Below are 21,473 nucleotides of genomic sequence, written 5' to 3' on the forward strand. Positions count from 1 at the left end.
TACGATATATTTGAACAGCATGCATCAGTAGATGTTGTCACTCAGTGAGCTCTAAGACATAGCTTCTCGCGCCAAACATGTGCTTGACGAAAGTGATATTTTCGATATTTTATGATATAAGTTTATGCGCAAATGAACATATTATTGACATATGAATTCAAAACAACTTCGTGCATTTCATTATGATTGGAGTTTGTTTTATGGCTTAGCGCATGTTCCCGCGTATTTCATATTATGTGAATACGTAAGATTGTCTATATATTAGTAAAGTTGTCTGTTTAGAAGGCTGTATTTTCTCTTTCTCAGAAGTCTTTTGTGGTAAATGGAACAAGATTTTTACATTTGAGTAACTTTTAAAAAAATTATCAATTAAAATAAAATTTCGTAAGAGCACCCATTTTGATTATTGTAATTATTATTATTATTATTATTATTATTGAAAAATTATTATTTTTATATTGTACCAGCACTTATTATTGTTGTTGTTTTGTAATTGCAATGCACATTTTATATTAGCGAAATAGGGTAAATATTACTGTATTTCAGAAAAATTTACTTGCTTAGTTATCCGTCAGACCTTTCCTACATTCGCAAAACATGGTATAATATATAAACAATTTTAAAATCTCAAGTGATAGTTGACATGATACAAAGAGCGCTTTTGAAAATTAGATGTTCAAACAAGCACAAAGAAAAAATAATCCTGTCAATATCTCCTACAGGTACAGAGATATAATGTTTTAAAGATCCTTAAAAATGCCCAGTCCAGAACGTTTGTTAGGGATATTAAGGCCCAGACTGGATGGGTTAATCTGAGCTTAAATAGTGTCATCAGCTCCCGCTTGGAATGCTAGCACTGTGCAGTATACAGCGGGCCATCTGGTGACGAATGAACATACCATTTATTACGACCAACGGTAAAACATTCTTGAATTCAAACCTCATTATTGAAGAAGTCTTCCTTGTGAACAGTTGAGATTTTCTTCTCAAGACGGGGAGCGAAGTTCTCTGCGAAATGTAAAGAATTTCACCTTGTCTTCTTGACACGACGTAAGCCCTAAAACCTATATCATGTCTACAATGAAATTATTGTTACACTGATTACATTGATTATATTAACACTTGTGGAGTGGGAGCTGTACTATTACATTGCAAGGTAACTTTCTAAAACTGCGGCGAGCATAATATTACGTTATTTGATTTCTTGCGCTTTGTGTTGGAGACGAACATAATATTACAGCTCCAGCACTCCTGTGGGGATGCCAGTAAGCATGAAGTTGCATATAATATCGCTAGATAGCACCATGTCACTGTTTAGCGGAAGAATGTCAATCTGTTCAAAGGCATGAGAACTCGTGAAAGGAGCTTCCCTCGTAAAGCCGTCTGCTATTGTTTGTCCTGCGGGTGGCTTACATCTCATTGTGATGGCAATAGCTAATGGTTGTATTGTTCACAACAATCAGAAAGCAAAGAAACTCAGCACCTCCCAGTTTGTTCAAGACATTTGATGAAGATTAGTCCTGTCTGCAGGCAATGAATTTGAACCTAGCACCTCCAGTTCGAAGATAGCTCGGATCACTCGAAAACATTTTCCAGACAGAGTTCCCCATTCTGACGGTAAAACAAAGGCACAGAGAAGATAGATTGTTCGTACTGACAAGGAAAAACATTGCACATCAAGGCCAGGAGAAAATACACTTCATATCAGTGTAGTGACTGTGACGTTGGACTTTGTGCCACCCAATTTGTTTCAAAATTTACCATACTGTAATACATAATGAGAAGTGACATTTTTGGTTTAAGTTCAAAGTAATGTGTTATATGAAACAAATTATTATTGAGACTTATTTCAACAATGTAGTGCAAGTATATTTGATTTTACAATTTTTAATGTTTTTTCTTCCTGAAAAAATGTGTAATTTTGCAGCATTTTTTACAAGATAGTTTTTTCTTCAATCATACCTGAAATTTATTAAACTTGTAGTGTAAGGATTCAAAAATCAAACAGACTTTTCAATTTATTTGTAACTCAAATCACACTGATTTTGTGCCATTCTGAACGTAGTCATAAATTCTGGAAATCAGCCAGCTCATGAGTGAGGAGCAACGTTTAAGGCATCTGTAGGTTAAGTGTTAAGATATTGACCACTGTTGGTACATTGGGTCTTTATGTTAACATTTGTTTGTTTCTGCCAACCGTACTTTGCAAGGAAACTTGATTGACAATTTTATTTCCAAAGAGGAAAATCCAACCTTGGAAGTTTGAATCACTGTTACTACACTGTGTTAGCTAACTTCACTTCTTTATCACACAAAGAAAAATGTATCCAGGTATTGATTGGCCTTTGCTGCAATTTCTTCAGTCATGAACTTAGCTGTCCTTGAAACAGTACTTTGATGTACTTGAGAATCATCCCCAATTCAAGCCTGGAATCCTAGATCTGCTACGTACCTAAAATATATTTAATTTTCTGTTCTAAATTTCAGGCACCACCATGTCTTTCTTTGATATTCCCAGTAAAAATAAAATTCATTATCAATGGAAAATGGAATAGAGCTTTACCTTTCCTAAGAAACCAATGATCCAATTCCTGTACACTCCTCCTGATCCATAGGTCAGAGTGATCAACACTGCAGTCTCCATTACCTCCAGTTCCACTTTCCCTGCTGTACACAGCCCTCATAACTCGAGTCAACAATTCTATGGTCCCTGCAAACAGAGTGAATTATCTCATTTGATGAAATGCTTCTGTGAACTGGATACAGACAAAATCAATATATTCTGTTCTAAGGCAAGATATAACTTATTCAATAGATATAGACATAAATACCTCCCATGCTTTGGTAGCATATTGGGCAGGAAGTTTTCTCCACTCCCTCCTATGTCTCCTATCTCAAGCAAGCACTTCAGTGTCTTCCCATGAGAATCTGAACACTTCTAGGTCTCTAGGAAATGTTCTTTGCTATGTAATTTGGGGACGGCCTCTCTATTGTTTGGCATTTAGTGGAATCCATCTCGTTACTACTTATTCAATACTGACAAAAATATCACAATAATGGAGGCAAATCAACTGTTACAACATTTACAAACAGGAGCTTTAAAACTGAATTTGAATATACTTTGGATGAGGTAGTTATCCCAAAAGATGGCAAATGCAAACACTTAGGTGTGAGATTTGAAAGTAATTTGCACTGGAAGAGTCATGTTGATGACATTGTGGGGAAAGCATACAGATAATGAGGCTACTTAAAGGATGCAACAAAGAATTAAAAGAAAAAAGTTACTTAAGTATGGTTCGTCCATTATTGGAATATGCAAACAGTGTTTGGGATCCTCACCAAGAATACCTAATAAAAGAAATAGATAGTGTGCAGAGGAAAGCATCAAGATTTGTAACAGGGGATTTCAGGAGAAACAGTAGTGTATCAGAAATGTTAGAGGAACTTGGGTGGGAAACTTTAAGTAAGAGAAGGGAGAAAACTAGACTTCTAGGATTATATAGAGCCTATACAGGAGAAGCAGCATGGAGAGATATCCGTGAGAGGCTTCAGTTGGAAAATAATTATATTGGTAGAACTGACCACAAGTACAAAATTAGAAGGAATTTTAGCAGAAGCGACTGGGGTAAATTTTCATTCATTGGGAAGGGCGTGAAGGAGTGGAACAGTTTACCAGGGGTAGTGCAGGTATTCAAGAAGAGAATAAACAGCAACAGGGAAAATAAATGAAATGTTAGAGGGCATTCGACCAGTGCAAGCTATTGTAAATTTAAAAAAATGTGTGTTAAAAAAAATAATTCCATCCCCTGGTCCATGGAGTTTGGACAGCCTAAGTAGGGGACTGCCTATAGGGGTGAAGTACAGTGAGGACTTCGAGGGCCCTGGGACCGCTACGGTAGCTGTGAAGGCCCTTCAGGAACTCTGAAAAGTGGTGGCAAAAGGGGGCTCTGGTTAAGACGCAGCAGGTCGTTATGCTACTTAGGTTCCAAAATGGGTATTACAAAAAAAAAAAAAGTAAATAAATGCAATGTAAATTTTAATCTTATACCAGTTGCAGAGTATTATTTGAAGTAATTCCACATACTGTATATGAGTTGACCATGTTTGTAAGTGTAGGAGATATTATAAGTAGAATTTTGTAAACAATATAAATTTATTAAGGATGATCTGTTTGTTTAATAGAAAAAAATTGTTAACATAAATTGTATATTATTGTATTGTAGAAAAAAAATTTTCTTCTCTTGTTAATTTAAAATTTAGTGCTTGACAATAATGTATTTTAGTGTACCATTTGCCACCGAGGTAGACACCTCATTTGCAAATAAAGAGATTTTGATTTGATTTGATTTGATAAAATACACACTGTGTGTACATAACAGACATATGAACATTAAGTTCAAGGTGATGTAAATGTCTAAGAGAACTAATTTACTAATTGAAAGAAGATATCAAAAATTAAAAAATTAACTTGACAATTAATGACAAGCCGTCCATCACTATCCTTGACACTCAAGCTTCACACTCATTTGTGAACATGAATGTGGCAAAATTATTAAATCCTGTTTTTCCTGCTAAGGTGGCAACAGTCAATGGGGCAACCTCTGACATACATTACAAGATTTGTATATATTTGTTTAATTTGTTTTATGTCAATTGTGTGCATGTACATTTGTTTAGTTATTAGATGTTTTACATTAAGGCTAAAGATAGCGAGCCCTGGCCAAAACTAGTCCCTAATTAATGTAATTTAGAATATTGCATATTATAGTATTGAAAGGTGGACGATTACTACATTAATTTAATAATGATATTGTAATTACAATTCAATACGGATCAAAACCATGAGGTTTATAAACTATTGTACCCGATGCATTTACTGGACGTATTCCAAAATGGCGCCTACGGAAGGTAGAGACCATAGTATACAATAATAAAGTTTTATTATGAATCCACCTGTTCAATACATTATAATGTTGTTACATTAAAATAACTTCATTAGTTAAAAAGTTATTTTAATGTAACAACATTATAATGTATTGAACAGGTGGATTCATAATAAAACTTTATTATTGTATACTAACAGATTTCAATACGGATTAAAACATGAGATTAGTCACTTGCAAGGTAGAGACCAGCCAAGGCAAAGGAATATGTAGCAGAGTATCGATATTTATGTATGTTAGAAGGCCATGACTGATTTAAACCTACCACTATGAAGGCAAGGTACAACAGAGTAGAATTGATTGGATTGTTTTAAAAAAGTAAGAAGGATCGAATGGATTATTATAAAAACTTACTTAAAAAATTGACTTCGTAACGACAAGACGTGCTGAACATAGCTCTCAAGAATTAAGCAAGATTGATAGTTTCTAACGAGAATATTAAGTTAAGGCAACGGTAATAGTGAAGGAAACGAAGTGATAAACCCTAAAATACAGTAAGGAGGATATAAAACCCCGGAAATTCGGAAAAGTTCGTCCGGATACTTATACGCTAATCGTCTTGAAGCAAAAGGTTGACCGAGACGTGAGACCTGGAGATTGAACTACAACAGGGGAAAATAATAGCAACGATATCGTAAATGAAGAGGCGATCGTTGAAAAATTATTCTTCACAAAGGAAGATAAGCTAACTTTGAATATATGATTAGACGAAGCAAATAATCTTCTGCTGGCCTCAAGGAATAAGAAAATATTTCTGCTGAGGAAGGCTAGCAAATATATATACAGTTATCAACGATAAATACTAAGACTTCACAGAACCATGATGAATACATATGTTTCAGAATTGATGTATATTATCTACAGTATTCCTGAGGAAATGATGGCTTGCTAAATCGGCATAGACCAACCTGGAGAGAGATGTCGTCCTGGCAGTTAAAACCACCCGACCCGAGAGGAGGAGGTCACTCAACCCGAGCTACCATAGATGAAGGACCCGTCCAATTCTCGATCCAAGGCCTGTGACCAGACCGTGGAGCAGTTGAAGAAGAGCAACTAAGGCCCGAGATATTGAATGGCGAGCTAAGTAATAGTAATAAGTAGTATAATTTCTTATGTAGAGTATTACCAGTATATGCAATAGAACTGAATAGCCTAAGCGTGAAGTAATTGAGTGTGCAATTAATATAAGGAAGTGCAGTGTGAAATATTTAAGATGGTATTAACATATATTAAGTCAGTGTGAACTTAAGAAGATCTCTCGTGATATAATGGTTACATATTTACTATATTATCTTAACCAGAGGGGTGAGAATACGATTTTAAAAGTGACATAGTGTAACATATGTTTACAAAGAATCCCGGTTAGCTAAGAAGATCCATGAATGATATAGTACCATCCGAACCCAGATTACGTCATAGAGGGACGCATGTTTTGAATTGTTTAATTTAAGTTACCATACTCTTTGCTGAATGATTATATTGGAAGAGTAGATACTGTATTTGGGGTTATGTGTTGAATTGTACGATAAGTCGTGTTGTAAGAAATGAATTCTGCGCTAAAAGAATGTCATGTCTCGTTATATTTAATGAATATTGAAGGTTCAACGCGTTAATTGTAGATGTTGAATGAGTTAAATATAGGATGAAATGAAGGTAATAGATGAAATAATGGAGGTGTATATGGTGTTTTAAGTGAAATATTGCGCAGAATAATAAGAAATGAGATGTATATGATATAAATAATGTGCGATATAAGGGCACAATAAAGCAACTACGGAAAGGAAATATGCCCCAGGGAAGAACTATAGCAAGGTATGGATAGTAAAAATTATATATATTTAGATGAAGTTTGAGACTGGTTTGACAGTAGTAACAACTGGTGATGGGTAGATTTATGCATGATTATGTCGTATTCTGAGTGAATGTTGATTGCATGGAAGATGTAACTAGTATGTAACCAGTAAGATAATATAATATAATATTGAGATATCGTAATGCAGGCACTCGCACATCTATATATGATAAATGCTTATTGGCTGTGTGCATAATGAGCTGAAATACATTACATAAGAAATTATCTAGCTAAAGTAGGGAAATAATATGAGATTTACGTAGGATATCATCGATGCTTTTAATTTGAAATACTATAAGAGCGAATATTAAGCTAGGAGCCGTATTTTAAATGGCAATCGGACCAAGAAACTTAGTACGTCATTCGATTTCTCATTTTCTTCACCTTATCCAGCACCAACAAACTCAGATAATTTTTAATATAATTCAGATCACTGATATTAGAATTCAGGACACTTTTATTGAAATTCAGAACATTCCCACGATAATATGAATACTGCAATGGTAGCATTTTTGATGATGGTGAATAGTTAACACCGCAAGTGATAGAATTATTTATTGAAATACTGAACTTTGACTGTGGTCAGAAAATTATGATATATTTGTGTACATAAATGACCAGACTTAAGTTTTGATAGGAAGATGAAACAAAATGTGAATTCATTTCAGGAATACTCAACCCAGAATGTTGTGATAAGAAAATTTAGATTAGAAATAAGCCAGCGCTGACTTAAAATAATTGATTCAGAAGTTAAAATATTTGTTTTATTAGGTTAATGATTAGAAGTTCACGAACTATTTTTGACATTTAACCATTTCTTTCGCGATTCTCAGTAATTTAATAAATATGTTTCTTGATTATGTTTTATATAATTGAATGAGTTCTCATTTGTAGTGATAGACTGTAGTTGTATTTAGTGAATAAGGTACTCAATAAGCGGATATGTCTTAGGAAATGTTGATTGAAGTATACGTATGCGGAGTTCACAATTGAGCGTTGAATTACGGAGTTTTGAACTGCGTAGGGTGTCACTATTTCTCTTTGGACGCACGTTAAACAGAATTATAGAAAAATTAATCATTTTTCTGGAACATGGATACCCTGAGACGTTTATCTGACTAGCTGGGAAAATAAATGTGGTCACCCTGACCCGAAGGGTGCACTATGATAGCTAAATTACTGGTGAATTTTTGCTGCCTCTCCATGTGGCATTGTGTTTATGCTTGTACATTTTCCCATCCTTCCTAGTAACCCATCTTTGAGGTAGGTAAATGCATATACTTTTATGTTTCCTTTATATTTTATTTATTTAGCACATAAATTACTTGCTATAACTATGTCATAAATAGTACCTGGAGATACTCTCAGCCGAATGTTCGAGAAGCTCACATCTAACTGTGAAGTGAACCCCTCAACTTGTACACTACAGGGCAGCAAGATCTGGAAAAGAATGCAATTCAGGTCAATCCATCCATCTGCACATGATATATATATATATATCAGTTCAATATGTAAGGAGATATGCACTATATTGCACCTCTTTTAAACACAGCATATTTACAGAATATTAATGGAAGGTATACATCAAAGAAGTTCATATAATAATTACATCCAATTTATCATGTTTTAATACTGAATTACTATATAAATTCTTACAGACATATACTTAATATCTTGTGTACTGAGGTCATAGCACCATACAATGCTGTTTCTTCTCCTTTTTAACTAATATAATCTTGAAATTTCTGTATGGTTATCCTGTGATATTTAATTTATGTCACTGTTACCTGCCTGCCGCAAGTTCTGTGTCCCTGCCTATATTTGTTTCCTCGATTATAAAAAGCCTTTGACTGTGTCAAGTGGGACAAGTTGTGGAAAGTGCTCAATGAATGTGGAGTCCCAAAACACTTAACGTCATTACTGAAAGGTCTTTATAATAGTCATAATGCAACCGTAAGGGTGGATGGTGAATGCTCAGTATTTTTCAATGTGGCAAATGGAGTCAGGCTAGGCTGCATATTGTCACCCCAATTCTACAACATCTAAGCAGAGTATGTAATGAGAAGAGCACTGGATGGCCGGGATAGTAGAATTCCAATCGGTGGTAGAAAATCAACAATTTACGCTTCGCTGATGATACTACACTCATTGCAGGAAGTGGACAAGAAATTTATGAATTGCTCTCTAGAGTGACTATCATTAGTTCAGATTTTGGTCTAGAAATTAACATGAAAAAGACCAAACTAATGGTTATCAACGGACAAAGTCAAATCCCAATCCAAATAAAAGGATGCCTGAAAGTTCTGGAGTTGGTGAATGATTGTGTGTATCTGGGCTCCATAATCAGTAACAGGGGAAATTGTGACAAAGAAATAAAATGACGTATTGTCCTAGGTTGTGCCGCAATGGTTAAACTTACAAAGATCTGACAGAACGGGGCAAAACATTAAAAATGCGATTGGTGGTGTCACTGGTGTTTTCTGTTTTCCTGTACAGTTGTGAGACATGGACTGTGAAGGCTAGCGACAAGAACCGAAAAGATGCCTCTGAGATGTGGTATTGGCGGAGAATGCTCCGTATGCCATGGACAGAAAGAAGAACGAATGCCTCCATTATCCTCCCGCATTGGTGAAAGTTACCTCCAGTTCCTGGGACACATTTTGAGGAGAGAAGGAGACAATTTAAAAAAAACATTCTGCAAGGCAAAATTGAAGGCACCAGACAAAGAGGCAGAACAAGTAGATGGTTAGACCAAGTAAAGAAGATCACCGGTCTACCTCTTCACAATATCTTAAGAAGAACTGAAGACTGCTCAGGATGGAAAAATCTTGTTAAGGATGCAGTTACTAATGAAGTGAAGAAATGAGGTCACGACGCTCAGCAATGAGAAAACCAACTGATGATAATGACCCGCCTGGTGGCCATGATCAATGAGGCATCAACTTTCTGACACTGAGGTTAGCTAGTTCGAAACCCACTGCTGGAAAAAAATAATTCACCATCAGAATGTTGGAAAGCATGCGGTAGGAGATGTGGTATTATACAATATAAAATCACTAGATTGTGTGCCAAAAGCCTGGATACAATTCCAAACCTCTTCCCAGTGATCATATGGAGTGACAGCATATGACACGATTGATGGAGATTCTTCCATCAGACTTCCAATATACATGGTCCGTTATTGGACATTATAAATATTCTAGCTGACTCATTCTTGGCTGCCATTGTTTCGCCCCAGTGTGCCAATTTGGGCTCCTCAGTTGGTAACTAGCAAACCTACCAAGACACATGGCTAGTGCATATAATGGAGGCAATTCAATTCAACTGAGAGGTTTTCATTCCTCTCCCGGAGGAGGGAGGGGCAAGCCACTTAGAAGGTGACACCTTCTCTCTGATTAATGGTTATGAATTTCATGTTTTTGGTCCGTATTGAACTGAGAATAATATATAAGTAATAATAATAACAACGTAAACGTTTCCACCTTTTCAATACTAAAATATATTCACAAAATTATAAATTATACGGTACTAGTTTTGACCCATCTAGGGGTCATCATCAGCCATATTGGAGCAAAGATCACTTTTGGCGAAATCCTAAGAAAATGTTATTTTAAAGAATAACAAGTGAAATGAGATGTTATTATGGTATAGTTAATAATACAAGGAATATACATACTAAGAGGTTTTTAACAAAGAATAAAGTATAAATGGGGTGTTGTAAAAATTATAATCATGGAAATCAGTAAGTTCTTGTATTGAAATGACATATATAAAATTATATATGGCTTAGGAAGAGGGCTTAAGGTGGGGCTGAAGGGTGCGGGAGAAAGTGTAATTGTATTGGAAAAGTACCTTTGATTAAATTTAGGATTGAGTTTAGGTTGGCTGCATTATTGTTTCTGAGGAAAGTGATAAATAGATCGAAGAGTATGTTGGGTTTCTCTGAGATTTCATTGAGATTGTGACTGGCATTAAAGTATTGGTCTAGGTGTATGTAGTAATTTTCCATTATGTTGAGTAAAGGGCCCTTGTTTGCTAATACGAGGATGTCCATGTCTTGTTCAATATTGGTGAAATTATGGTTATAATCTTGCATGTGTTGGCCGATGGCTGAAAACCTGTTGCATTTTATTGCGTTAGTGTGCTCATGGTATCTGATAATAAAGTTTCTCCCGGTTTGCCCGATGTAGGTTTTTTTACAGATGGTACATTTGATCCTATAAACTCCTGATTTAAAAAAACTGCTGGTCTTGTTGATGTGTGAAGTATTGTATAAAACGTTCATGTTCTTATTGTTGGTTTTGAAGGCTATTTTAACGCCTTGTTTCTTAAAGATGTTGGTTAACTTGTAGATATCATTGTTGAACGTGAAGGTGGAAAATGTTAGAGGTTTGGTTATTTCTTTTTTGAGGGTAGTTTTTGGGCGATGTTTGTGTTTATTGATTATCCTTTCTATAAAATGATTGCTGAAGCCGTTGAATTTTGCGATTCCGCGGATTGTGTTGAGTTCGTTTTTTAGATCTTTATTGGACATAGGTATGCTGAAGGCTCGGTGAACTAGGCTGTTGTATGTGGCTCGTTTGTGGGACTGGGGGTGCACTGAATCTTGGCGAATGGTGGAGGCTGTTTGAGTGGGTTTTCTGAAAATTTTATAACTGAAAGAATCTGAGTTTCTAGTGATGGTTAAATCTAGAAAGTTGATTTTTTGATTTGATTCGGATTCTAGTGTGAATTTGATATGAGGATCAATATTGTTGAGTCTTAAGAGGGTGGTGGGTGCGTTAATTGATTTCTCATTCATGATTACAAAGACATCGTCAAAATATCTGGCCCAAAAGAGAATGTTTTCGAATTCATTGTCAATTTTGGTGTATTCGAGGAAGTAAAGGTATATTTCTGCTAAGATACCTGAGGCCGGTGACACCCTTGCCAAACCATTTTGTTGATATATGACATTGTCAAAAGTGAAGAAGTTATTGTCGATGATAAGTTTTAATATTGTGATAAAGTCTTGTATCTCTAGTTTGCTTAAGTGGCTGTTTTTGTTTAAATTGTTTATAATTATCGGAATTAATTTTGATACTTGTATGCTTGGGTACATGTTTACAATATCGAAAGAGTGGATGGAGTGATCCGGTTGCAAATTGAACTTGTTTAGTTTTTCTACTAGCTCAGATGTGTTTTTAATAGACTTTTTGGATAAGAATTGATAATTTTTTCTTAAGAAATATTGGATGAATTGTGATATTTTGTATAAGGGGCTCGGTCTATAGTTGATAATTGGCCAGATGGGAATTCCGGTTTTGTGAATTTTGGGAAGAGCTTTAGCAGTGGGGAGTCTTGGGTTCATATGTATGAGTTTGGATTTTTCCTGTTCGGTAAATAAAAATGAAGTGTTTTTAAGAGTTTGTTTAAGTAGTTTTTGAATTTTTTTGAATTTTTTGGGTGGGGTCTTTTTTGATTATGGAAAATGAGCTGTCTGTGAAAAAGTTTTTTGTTTTTTCAATATATACTTTTTTATCCATGATAACTGTTGCATTGCCTTTGTCAGCTTTGGTTACGATGAGTTCGTTGTCTTTAATTTTCTTCTCGAGGGCGTATATGCGCTTTTGTTCAGCAATTTTTTCTCTATTATTGAGGTTATTTGCGGGGTTGGTTAAATTGGGGAGGATATCAGTCAGTTTCCTTTTAACATCGGTTCTAACCTCATTTTGCGTGTCTTCCGGCATTTTGCTGATGGCTAGCTCTGATTCTGTGATCATAGTAGCGGCTATGTTGAGGCTGTTCAAGTTTGGCCAGTTGTGTTTCAGTCCTTTGGATAAAGTTAAGTGTTCACTTTCACTTAAGGGTGTGTTAGATAGATTTACAACAGCTGGATGAAACTGCGTACGATCGAACGTGTTACTATTGGAGTTTCTAGTTTGTTGGTTATGTAGTTGGCAGTTTTTTAGCCTGTTGAGTTTATTCTCCAAATTTGACTGTTTTCTGGCTAGTTCGTAGAATAATTTGTTCTCTACTTCTTGATAGAATAGTGTCCATTGTGCGTTTGAAAGTAGTTTAGTCACTGCGAGGTGAGTGTCGTATAATTTCTGATTCAAAAAAGATTTCTTCCTGTACAAGAATTTAATTTCGTCTCTTAACCATATTTTGTTTGTTTTGTTTTGAGTTTTGATGGTTTGAGGTGAAGTCCGATGTTTCTTTTTATTGCTTCTTAGAAAATTAGGTGTCAAGTTAAGTGATATACATTGCTTTAGGAAATCAATGTCTTTGCGTAATTTGGCTATCTTTAATTTTAGGCCTAGATATTGAAAGGCTTTCTGTTTTGCCTGGTAAGCTATATCATTAATGGTTATGAATTTTATGTTTTTGGTCCGTATTGAACTGAGAATAATATATAAGTAATAATAATAACAACGTAAACGTTTCCACCTTTTCAATACTAAAATATATTCACAAAATTATAAATTACACGGTACTAGTTTCGACCCATCTAGGGGTCATCATCAGCCGTATTGGAGCAAAGATCACTTTTGGCGAAATCCTAAGAAAACGTTATTTTAAAGAATGATGATGACCCCTAGATGGGTCGAAACTAGTACCGTGTAATTTATAATTTTGTAAATATATTTTAGTATTGAAAAGGTGGAAACGTTTACGTTGTTATTATTATTACTTATATATTAACCTTCTCTCTGGGCAGAAGACTTGGTGGGTTTGGGGGTTTGCAAGGGTAGGGTGATGGGTAGTGAGGTTTGACTTGGTTGAGGAAGGTGAGGAGGGGATGTTCTACCTCTCACTGCTTTATTTCCTTTAATTCATTACAATTTATATTATACAGTTGATATTACTATTGTCTGGGTGAGAGGTACATTAACAAGTTTACCCATTTTCGTACAAAGATGGATCTCTCCATCCGAACTATGCTGTGTATTCTCATACTAAGGCAGAGATATCCGTCCTGGTAATGCACGTGTTTATGAATATTCCCGACTGCTGTCTTTTGTTTACCAACTCTGTATTAGTACGAGAGCTTCTCCATAGATGACAGAACGTTTAACATATATGATTTCCTTGGAATATTTACTGTGAAAATAATGCGAGAGAGTTGAATATCTCGTATCTAAGCATCCATGGCTTTGATGCATGTGTATCAAGATGACAGCATCAAACCAAAACAAGGAAGAAGAGATACTCAAATTTTTAGAAGAAAGTGACATAGAACTCAACATAAGTAATGAAGATTGGGTTGGAAATGACAGTAATTCATGTGACAGTGATGACTTTGTCAGATCTACGAATACTACAATTAGATCTCTCCCTTTTTCCCAATACATGGAGGCACCTGTTTTTTGCAAAGTGCTGAGATGTGATGTAGACATGCACACAAATAGAATAGTAGATAATTGTACTATAAGGACTTCGTACAGCTTTGCTACAATGCAATGATGGCTACCTTTGCAATAAATATGAACAAATTTGTTTATACACCTAAGTATGCCAATAAAAAATACCAAGGATGGTAATTCTAGCATCTTTATAATAGCAGTTCATTTGACAATATGATAAATACAAAAAAAAATGGGGATAAACCCGAAGTTAATCTCAGAATAAGATTAGTAAGCAAAATCCAATCGTGCCAATTTGATGGAATTGTAGGATTCATGTAAAAAGTGGAAGCACAGTCATGATGATTTCGGGCCATGACCCAAGAGAGGTCCATGAACATTCAGTGACAATGAACAAAATACTCTTTTACCAGCAAGAACGCCAATGAATGTCAGGCTTGCCGGCAATGTATCATCAGCTGTTTCTGGTAGTATTTTGGATGAGCCTCCTCCAGTTTGTCTTATATATCCTTTGCTATTGAAATTAATTTGTTATATTCTTATCCAAGTTGAGTGTGTGATATACTAAGTGAAATGACAAAAAAAAAAAAGTTTATGTGAGTAATATCCACAATTCTCCAGGAATATACTGCAGGTCATTAACATTAATAACTGAGGAAACCATTAAAACAAAATCTAATTAGCACTCAAACAGTTACAACTAAATAAATCAGATAAACAACATCATGGTGTTCGTGTGCTTCCCATGTGGCAAGAAAATAAAAGCAATTAACAGATTTAGGCTGTGACGGTAAATGCGAACGGTGGTTCCACATAACGTGTGGAAATTAACAATGAAACTCTCTAAAATTTCCGTAAGGAAGAACAATTCCAATGGTCGTGTAAACGTGAAGACTGCATTGCACAACCTAACATAAATGAGATTATGGCAAACATTTCCAAATAACTTGAAGAGTTCCTCAAATTACTAACGGAAGAAAACAAAGAATTATGGAAATTAGCAACCTTTCTTTCCAAAAAATATGACCTCAAGAATGAACTAGACACTTTGAGGAAAGATAAAAAAAATGTGGAAATTGCGACAACGGCAGCCGTGAACGAGCTGGAAGACTTGAAGCAGTATCAACGCAAAAACAATTTACTAGTGTGTGGAGTTCCTGCTGAAAAGGATTAAAAAGTGTTCCAGAAAGTAACTGAAGTTGGCAAGGCGCTGGGAGTCAATGTAATGCCCGAAGATATTGACAATGCACATAGACTTCCATCCACAAAACCTGGACCACAACCGATCATTGTGAAGTTTGTTAATCAATGGAAGAAAGAAGAAATCCTTAGTAGCAGACGACAAAAAAAGACACTAAAAACAAACAAAATCGAATATACTTTGGTAAATAACATCTAATGTATGTAGGAAAATATTATTTTTCCACCTATTCAATACAACACAGAATGTTAACATATGAGTTAAAACATTGTTTAAATATAATGAGACATGTTTCGCCTCTTCTTATGAGGCATCCTTAGTCATTATCAAAACCTTAATTTTTTACCACTTACCTGGTTAAAGATTATTCTAAAACACATTTGAAGATGATGTGAGATAAAATTTACAGTTCATCATGAAAATGTTTCTGAAATAATTAAAACTTTAATGCAATGATAAATTTGTATGTAGTTCACTTAATGAATGAGACATCATTTGATTGTAAATAACATAATTGATGGCTTGAAGCCATAGTCAATGTTTGTTGTTGAAGGAAATTGGCAAGCTAATACATAGTAGAAAGCATATCAAATTGGTTCAATGTTGAAAATACAATATAATACAATGATAATACAATTGGTAAATTAGTACATAATTCACTTAAAGAAGGAGACGTCGTTTGATTGTAAGTAACGTAGTTGATGGCTTGAACCCGTAGTCAATGCTTGATGTAGAAGGAAAATGACAAGCTAATATATAGCAGAAAGAATATAAAATAGGTTCAATGTTGAATATAAAATAGGAAGGAAAAACATTCCAATTGCTGGGCCAATGTCCTTATTCGACGTTGGCGTGTACTGCCCGTAACATTTATTAGTCGACAGTTCATAAGTTCTTTATAGTTTAATCTGGCGAGATTGTGTTGACATGGAGTTCAACAGATGCTTGTAGTTGGTTTAATTTATTGTAAGTCAACCATGTGAGTTTGCTGAAATAATGATGGGCCATCACTCACTATGTTGATATGATTTTGACGTAAAGAGGGTGATAATATTCATTGCTAAAATTAGATGTTTTGTAATTGTATTGAGTTGATATCACAGAAAGAATTTTGGACAGTTGTTGTTTTCTTCTTCCAAGTGACAATATCTTTTTAACGTTGATTGTGAAACTTATGTTATTCAAGAATGTTGTAGAAGTTTGATGGGGCTGTTGAACTGTGTTATGATTGTTGTTATTGGTTGATTCTTTGGTGTTGTTGGGCTGATGACTTATTGTGTGAAGCATCATTACGACACTAGTGGTCACTAACGTATGTATAGCACGAGGAGTAAAAACATCAATTATGTTATTTACAATCAAATGACGTCTCATTCATTAAGTGAACTAATACAAATTTATCATTGCATTAAAGTTTTAATTATTTCAGAAACATTTTCATGATGAACTGTAAATTTTATCTCACACACATAATCTTCAAATGTGTTTTAGAATAATCTTTAACCAGGTACGTGGTAAAAAATTAAGGTTTTGATAATGACTAAGGATGCCTCATAAGAAGAGGCGAAACATGTCTCATTATATTTAAACAATGTTTTAACTCATATGTTAACATTCTGTAAGGTATTGAATAGATGGAAAAATAATAAATATTTTTCTATATACACTATATGATACTTTCAATATGGACGAAAAATGATTTTCATTACTTGTAAAAATAACATCTATCTCAACGAGCACTTAACGCCTAGGAATGAGACCCTCGTCAAAAAATGCAGCAAGCTACGGCAACAGGGAAAAATATTTGGTAAGCAATTTGTATATTACAACAAATTAAATCAGTTTATCCTACAAAATAAATTTAACTGTGAGCAAATGGACATAAACACTTATTATAATAAATTTATTGAGTATATTAGCACGGGAATTGAAACCAGCTTAATTTCAATAAAAAGAAAGAACCCCAAAGATATTCCCCTAAAACCTTGGGTTATTCAAGAATTACTAACACTTATTCACATCAAAGCCTCACTGTTTTTAAAAACTAAAGTAAAAACCCCTTTGCAGAAGTAACTGAAGAATACAAAAGAATCAGTAATAAAATAATCAAATTAAAAAAGAGAGTTACAAAATAGGTATTATGAACACAGATTACAGAATTGCAGAAACCAAAAAGAATCATGGTATGTAGTCAATGAAGTGTTAAATAGGAAGCTTGGGCATAAACATGAAATCAGCCATCTGGTGGTAAATGATTTAGGCATTACAAACACAGAGGACATATGCAATAATCTAAATGAACTATATGTTAACGTAGCTGAAAATATAAAAAGGTCTCCCTGAAGACAAGCAAGTTCATGGCAGCACAAGAGCTGAAAGTCAAACTAATAGTATTTTGATGTCTCCAACTCAGGAATGTGAAGCGCTCAAAATGATCACTTCTCTAAAAATAAAAATAATTTAACAGAAGATAAAATAACCAATGTCATGTTAAAAACCTGTGTTGAAAGTTTAGTGCCATATATTGTGGAAATTATTAACCGTTCAATTCTCACTGCCGGCCCCGTGGTGTAGGGGTAGCGTGCCTACCTCTTACCCGGAGGCCCCGGGTTCGAATCCCAGCCAGGTCAGGGATTTTTACCTGGACCTGAGTGCTGGTTCGAGGTCCACTCAGCCTACGTGATTAGAATTGAGGAGCTATCTGACGGTGAGATAGCGGCCCCGGTCTAGAAAGCCAAGAATAACGGCCGAGAGGATTTGTCGTGCTGACCACACAACACATCGTAATCTGCAGGCCTTCGAGCTGAGCAGCGGTCGCGTGGTAGGCTCAGGCCCTTCAAGGGCTGTAGTGCCATGGGGTTTGGTTTTGTTTTCAATTCTCACTGGAGAAATACCCCAATTACTCAAATGTGCCTTAATTGTACCTATCTTTAAATCAGGAGATGATACAGATCCATCCAATTACAGGCCAATTAGTATATTACCTGCACTTGGAAAACTCATAGAAATGGTAGTAAAAATTAGATTGATAAATTTTCTGTGTAAAACTAATTACTTTTCCAATAATCTATATGGGTTTCTCCCCAAAAGAGGAACTGATAATGCCGTATTTGATACAGTAATATATGTTCAAGAGACCTTAAATGAAAATAAATTAGCAGCAGAGCTACTCATAGATCTTAAAAAAGCACGTGAAGTTTTTTCAGAGTCATATATTCTGCCATTCCATAAACAAATTTGCACTTTCATTATCAGTCATTATGTATAAGCTAGACAGGAAATTAACCCGCTCTACTGTTAACTTCTCCCATTTTAGTGAAATTCATAGATATGAAACTGGAGGATCATTCAGGATATATCTCTCTCACTCTAATTCAGTAAAATATGGAGTGAAAGGTATAGAATCATAAATGTTTAGGGAATATAATGTGCTGCCTCCTGTTATAAAGAACTCTAAATCGGTTATGTGTTTTAAGAAAAAACTAAAGGAACATTACTCTTCTACAGATATCTTAATATAATCTCTATACAACTTGCTTTAATTAATACAATAATATATTGTCCATATTTAATATATTACAGCCATGCAATATGTGAACATACTTCTGAAAAGCTATGATGTAACATGTTAAGGAAAAGAAGAGGCATGTCCTAGTTATCCAAAAATGTACTTGTCACTTTACAGAAAGAGCTATTGTATAAGAAATGTAATTTTGTGCCGCCTTAAGAAAAGTATGTACTGTATTGTCAATTAATTAATTAATTAAATAAATAAATAAATAAATAAATAAATAAATAAATAAATAAACAAACAAAACAAATAATTAACTTTGAATCCTCTTTTAAAAATATATGGTTTTCAAATATTATTTAATGAAAGTTTCCTCTGGGTTGTCATATGATGTTTATAAATAACATATATCCTCATGGTGAGGTTAGTATTTCCTATTTCTACATACTAACAAGTATATATTTAATGTCGCGTAAGTATGAGTCACTTAAAATTATGAAATGAAATTAAGAGTTTTAAGCTACCTCTTTAATATATGTAATTTGTTCTCTTACGTTTTCTCAATAGTTTTAAAAATGGAACTTCCGTTTCAAATATGGATAGCAAAAATTGACATTCATTCCGTACGAAACATTATGGCAGGCTTGTTATTTTAAAATTAATTTCATTTCAAGCATTGAAGACAAAAGATTTTTGTAAGAAGTGAGGTCAATTTGTGTAAATGTGTATATATTTATATTTTTACATTTCCCAAACAGGGTTTAAAAGATATTGAGTTCTTCCATATTTACATTCTGTTCAGTTTCTGATTTGAGTTTTGTAATCAACCACGTGATTTTATGGCTGAAGTCTCAAATAGAGACGGAACATGTCCCTAAATGTTTTTAATTAAATAGTTGACTTGTAAAGTGGCGTGTACTGATTGGGTGGACCAATACCCAACACTGTTTCTTAGTTTTAACTATATAAATATGGATCTACACGATGATGATGATGATGATGCTTGTTGTTTAAAGGGGCCTAACATCGAGGTCATCGGCCCCTAATGGTACGAAATGAAATAACAAAAGAAATCAAATTCATCCACTGACCAAAATAAAATAAAAATGTCGTGAAGAAAGAATGGATGGATATGAACCACAAAAACAAAAAACGAGCAAACAAAAAAACAGTGGATCCAATTCAAAAATGATCATAATTAATGTATGACTGACCAAGGGACCACTCATAAAGCACAATCCTGAATCGAGAATGCTTGATGTCGATAGGGGTCCAAAATCCAGACCTAAGGCCCCTCAGAATGGTACATGTCGCGAGTAAAGTAGAACCATGGTATTTGTCATGTCGGGGTACTAATCAAAAGTAGCGAAGACTAACGGTGTTCCACACAAGAAGGTACTACTCACAAGTTTTGCACTTCGTACAGGGAACGCAGACCTATGGTGTCTCGCACACAATGGCGCCACTCATAGCCAACGCAAACCGATAAGTTTCCTCACCTAGGTGTACTAACCACACATCCCGTGGTGTTCCTCACAGAGTGGGTACCAATCACAGCCAACGCAGACCCACGGTGTCGCTCAGATAGTGGTACAACTCACAGGCAACGCCCAGACCTGCGGTGTTGCTCACATGGGTACGACGCACGGGTACTGGAAACCCACAGGAGAACCCCCTCCAGCTGCTACTAATCACAAACTTATTTCATACCTAATATAGTGGTACTACTCGCAAGTACAGGCAACCCATGGTGTTCCCCACGTGTTGGTACGAATCAAAAGTAGTTTCATGGTTCTGATTCCGTCATCCCTTGGTCGCCCCTTTTAGTCGCCTCTCACGACAGGCAGGGGATACCGCGGGTGTATTCTACATGTGCGTCCCCCACCCGCAGGGGGTAGTGTGTTTAGTCCGCGAGAGGTATTTTATTTCCCTCAAGTCCGCCGGCAAGCCGGTTAGGACCCCCCTATCCGCCAACTGGGACGCGCCACGTGGGGGTATCACCTCTCCCCCTGCTAAGCCTGCGTAGTGGGTTCGTAGCCTCTCCCCCTGCTACGCCTGCGTAACAGGTTCGTGGTCTACACGATGAAGTTCGTAAATTGTACAAACGCATGCATCGTAACATATGATCTTCATTTCCGTGTTGACGATTAACCAATAATGTAGAGTCTGAGGGATGTTCCACTATTTAACACATTACAATAATTTATTCAATTATAAGAAGACCGGTTTCGACTCCATGGAGTCATCATCAGTTCTTTTTGAAAATTAAATTAAGGGGAAACTGATAACAATCATCATAATGAAAAATCCATGCACCTATAGGTGGTTGCTTGGAAATATATCATTGAGTTGATAGATATTACATAGAAATGTAACACACACTTGGCAAGGAGAACTTGGAGCTTAGAAAGCTCCCAGTTCTGGCTCTAACAATCTTGTGTTCATAGAACACAGAACACTGGAATTACATGTACTGGATTGAAAATATATACGAAACACAATAAGGACACTTATAATGGTGTGGAAAACTTGGCTCTCTAAGAGCATTCTTGGATTTGACAGTCCTGTTTCTGTCTGAAAAAGACTGGATGAAATACACACAATGAAGCAAAATGTATAA

At 35.3% G+C, this 21,473-nt stretch overlaps 1 protein-coding gene across 1 annotated transcript in view; it reads right to left on the reverse strand.

Moving 5' to 3' along the window:
* The window catches only part of LOC136885511 (intermembrane lipid transfer protein Vps13), a 1,358,975-nt gene that overhangs the window by 466,980 nt on the left and 870,522 nt on the right, over nucleotides 1–21,473 (reverse strand). Inside the window, exons 35-36 of the mRNA XM_067158109.2 lie at nucleotides 8,148–8,235; nucleotides 2,564–2,710 (exon numbers count right to left, since the gene is read on the reverse strand). Coding sequence (XP_067014210.2) covers nucleotides 2,564–2,710; nucleotides 8,148–8,235 — 235 coding nt within the window. The remainder of the gene's footprint in view (nucleotides 1–2,563; nucleotides 2,711–8,147; nucleotides 8,236–21,473) is intronic.

The sequence above is a fragment of the Anabrus simplex genome, chromosome 1, assembly GCF_040414725.1.
Source record: "Anabrus simplex isolate iqAnaSimp1 chromosome 1, ASM4041472v1, whole genome shotgun sequence".
Taxonomy (NCBI): domain Eukaryota; kingdom Metazoa; phylum Arthropoda; class Insecta; order Orthoptera; family Tettigoniidae; genus Anabrus; species Anabrus simplex.